At 43.1% G+C, this 3,317-nt stretch overlaps 1 protein-coding gene across 1 annotated transcript; it reads right to left on the reverse strand.

Annotated features, from left to right (window-relative positions):
- Positions 1-97: 97 nt before the first annotated feature.
- On the reverse strand, positions 98-2,464 carry LOC139907588 (uncharacterized; the record flags this gene model as incomplete). The annotated part of the gene is made up of 4 exons (XM_071894018.1): positions 98-154; positions 1,838-1,879; positions 2,111-2,149; positions 2,393-2,464. Coding segments are annotated over 4 exons (210 nt in total), but the record flags the coding sequence as incomplete, so codon positions are not given.
- Positions 2,465-3,317: the final 853 nt, after the last annotated feature.

Raw genomic sequence — 3,317 nt, forward strand, 5'->3', positions numbered from 1 at the left:
TCTGTTCTCTGTTCTGTTCTGTTCTCTGCTCTGTTCTGTTCTGTCTGTTCTGTTCTGTTCTCTCTGTTCTGTTCTGTTCTGTTCTAGTCTGTTCTACTCTGTTCTGTTCTTCTGTTCTGTTCTGTTCTGCTCTGTTCTGTTCTGTTCTGCTCTGCTCTGTTCTGTTCTGTTCTGTTCTGTTCTGCTCTGTTCTGCTCTGTTCTGTTCTGCTCTGTTCTGTCTGTTCTGTTCTGTTCTGCTCTGTTCTGCTCTGTTCTTCTGCTCTGTTCTGTTCTGTTCTGCTCTGCTCTGTTCTGTCTTCTGTTCTGCTCTGCTCTGTTCTGCTCTGTTCTGTTCTGTTCTGTTCTCTGTTCTGTTCTGTTTCTGTTCTGTTCTGTTCTGTTCTGTTCTGTTCTGCTCTGTTCTCTGTTCTGTCTCTGCTCTGTTCTGTTCTGTTCTGTTCTGTTCTGTTCTGTTCTGTTCTGTTCTGCTCTGTCTGTTCTTCTCTGTTCTGTTCTGTTCTGTTCTGTCTCTGCTCTGTTCTGTTCTGTTCTCTTCTGTTCTGTTCTGTTCTGCTCTGTTCTGTTCTGTTCTGTTCTGCTCTGTTCTGTTCTGTTCTGTTCTGCTCTGTTCTGTTCTGTTCTGTTCTGTTCTCTTCTGTTCTGTTCTGTTCTGTGCTCTGTTCTCTGCTCTGTTCTGCTCTGTTCTGTTCTGTTCTGTTCTGTTCTGTCTCTGTTCTGCTCTGTCTCTGTTCTGTTCTGTTCTGTTCTGTTCTGCTCTGTTCTGTTCTGTTCTGCTCTGTTCTGTTCTGTTCTGTTCTGTTCTGTTCTGTTCTGTTCTGTTCTGTTCTGTTCTGTTCTGTTCTGCTCTGTTCTGTTCTGTCTCTGTTCTGTTCTGTTCTGTTCTGTCTCTGTTCTGTCCTGTTCTGTCCTGCTCTGTTCTGTTCTGTTCTGTCTCTCTCTGTTCTGTCTCTGTTCTGTTCTGTTCTTCTGTTCTGTTCTGTTCTGCTCTGTTGTTCTGTTTCTGTTCTGTTCTGTCTGCTCTGCTCTGTTCTGTTCTGTTCTGTTCTGCTCTGTTCTGTTCTGTTCTCTTCTGTTCTGTTCTCTGTTCTGCTCTGTTCTCTCTGCTCTGTTCTGCTCTGTTCTGTTCTCTGTCTCTGTTCTTCTCTCTCTGTTCTGTCTCTGTTCTGTCTCTGTTCTCTCTCTGTCTCTGTTCTGTTCTGTTCTGTTCTGTTCTGTTCTGCTCTGTTCTGTTCTGTTCTGTTCTGTTCTGTTCTCTGTTCTGTTCTGTTCTGTTCTGTTCTGTCTCTGTTCTGTTCTGTTCTGTTCTGTTCTGTTCTGTTCTGTTCTGTTCTGTTCTGTTCTGTTCTGCTCTGTCCTGTTCTGTTCTGTTCTTCTGTTCTGTTCTCTGTTCTGCTCTGTTCTGTTCTGTTCTGTTCTGTTCTGCTCTGTTCTGTTCTGTTCTGTTCTGTTCTGTTCTGTTCTCTTCTGTTCTGTTCTCTGTTCTGTTCTGTTCTGTTCTGTTCTGTTCTTCTGTTCTGTTCTGTTCTGTTCTCTCTCTCTCTCTTCTGTTCTGTTCTGTTCTGTTCTGTTCTGTTCTGTTCTGTTCTGTTCTGTTCTGTTCTGTTCTGTTCTGTCTCTGTTCTGTTCTGTTCTGTTCTGTTCTGTTCTGTTCTGTTCTGTTCTGTTCTGTTCTGTTCTGTTCTGTTCTGTCTCTGTCTCTCTGCTCTGTTCTGTTCTGTTCTGTTCTGTTCTGTTCTGTTCTGTTCTGTTCTCTTCTGTTCTGTTCTGTTCTGTTCTGTTCTGTTCTGTTCTGTTCTGTTCTGTTCTGTTCTGTTCTGTTCTGTTCTGTTCTGTTCTGTTCTGTTCTGTTCTGTTCTGTTCTGTTCTGTTCTGTTCTGTTCTGTTCTGTTCTGTTCTGTTCTGTTCTGTTCTGTTCTGTCTCTGTTCTGCTCTGTTCTGTTCTGTTCTGTTCTCTCTGTTTCTGTTCTGTTCTGTTCTGTTCTGCTCTGTTCTGTTCTGTCTCTGTTCTGTTCTGTTCTGTTCTGTTCTGCTCTGTTCTGTTCTGCTCTGTTCTGTTCTGTTCTGCTCTGCTCTGTTCTGTTCTGCTCTCTCTCTGTTCTGTTCTGTTCTGTTCTGTTCTGTTCTGTTCTCTGTTCTGTTCTGCTCTGTTCTGTTCTGTTCTGTTCTGTTCTGTTCTCTGTTCTGTTCTGTTCTGTTCTGTTCTGCTCTGTTCTGTTCTGTTCTCTGTTCTGTTCTGTTCTGTTCTGTTCTGTTCTGTTCTGCTCTGTTCTGTTCTGTTCTGTTCTGTTCTGTTCTGTTCTTCTGTTCTGTTCTGTTCTCTGTTCTTCTCTGTTCTGTTCTGTTCTGTTCTGTTCTGTTCTCTGTTCTGTTCTGTTCTGTTCTGTCTCTTCTGTTCTGTTCTGTTCTGTTCTGTTCTTCTGTTCTGTTCTGTTCTGCTCTGTTCTGTTCTGCTCTGTTCTGTTCTGCTCTGTTCTGTTCTGTTCTGTTCTGTTCTGTTCTGTTCTGTTCTGTTCTGTTCTGTCTCTGTTCTGTTCTGTTCTGTCTCTGTTCTGTTCTGCTCTGCTCTGTTCTGTTCTGCTCTGTTCTGTTCTGCTCTGTTCTGTTCTGTCTGTTCTGTTCTTCTGTTCTGTTCTCTTCTGCTCTGTTCTGCTCTCTCTGTTCTGTTCTGTTCTGTTCTGTCTCTCTTCTGTTCTCTCTGTTCTGTTCTGTTCTGTTCTGTTCTGTCTCTGTTCTGTTCTGTTCTGTTCTGTTCTGTTCTGTTCTGTTCTTCTGTTCTGTTTCTGCTCTGTTCTGTTCTGTTCTGTTTCTGTTCTGTTCTGTTCTGTTCTGTTCTCTGTTTCTGTTCTGTCTCTGTTCTGTTCTGTTCTGTTCTGTTCTCTCTTCTGTTCTCTCTGTTCTGTTCTGTTCTGTTCTCTGTTCTGTTCTGTTCTGTTCTGTTCTGTTCTGTTCTGTCTCTGTTCTGCTCTGTTCTGTTCTGCTCTGTTCTGTCTCTGTTCTGTTCTGCTCTGTTCTCTTCTCTGTTCTGTTCTGCTCTGTTCTTCTCTGTTCTGTTCTGTCTCTGTTCTGCTCTGTTCTGTTCTGCTCTGTTCTGTTCTGCTCTGTTCTCTGCTCTGTTCTGCTCTGTTCTGTTCTCTGTTCTGTCTCTGTTCTCTCTGTTCTGTTCTGTTCTCTGCTGTTCTGCTCTGTTCTGTTCTTCTGTTCTGCTCTGTTCTGTTCTGTTCTGTTCTGTTCTGTTCTGTTCTGTTCTGTTCTTCTCTGTTCTGCTCTGTTCTGTTCTGTTCTGCTCTGTTCTGTTCTGTTCTTCTGTTCTGTTCT

This window comes from Lepeophtheirus salmonis, unplaced genomic scaffold (genome assembly GCF_016086655.4).
Source record: "Lepeophtheirus salmonis unplaced genomic scaffold, UVic_Lsal_1.4 unplaced_contig_9992_pilon, whole genome shotgun sequence".
In the NCBI taxonomy this organism is placed as follows: domain Eukaryota; kingdom Metazoa; phylum Arthropoda; class Copepoda; order Siphonostomatoida; family Caligidae; genus Lepeophtheirus; species Lepeophtheirus salmonis.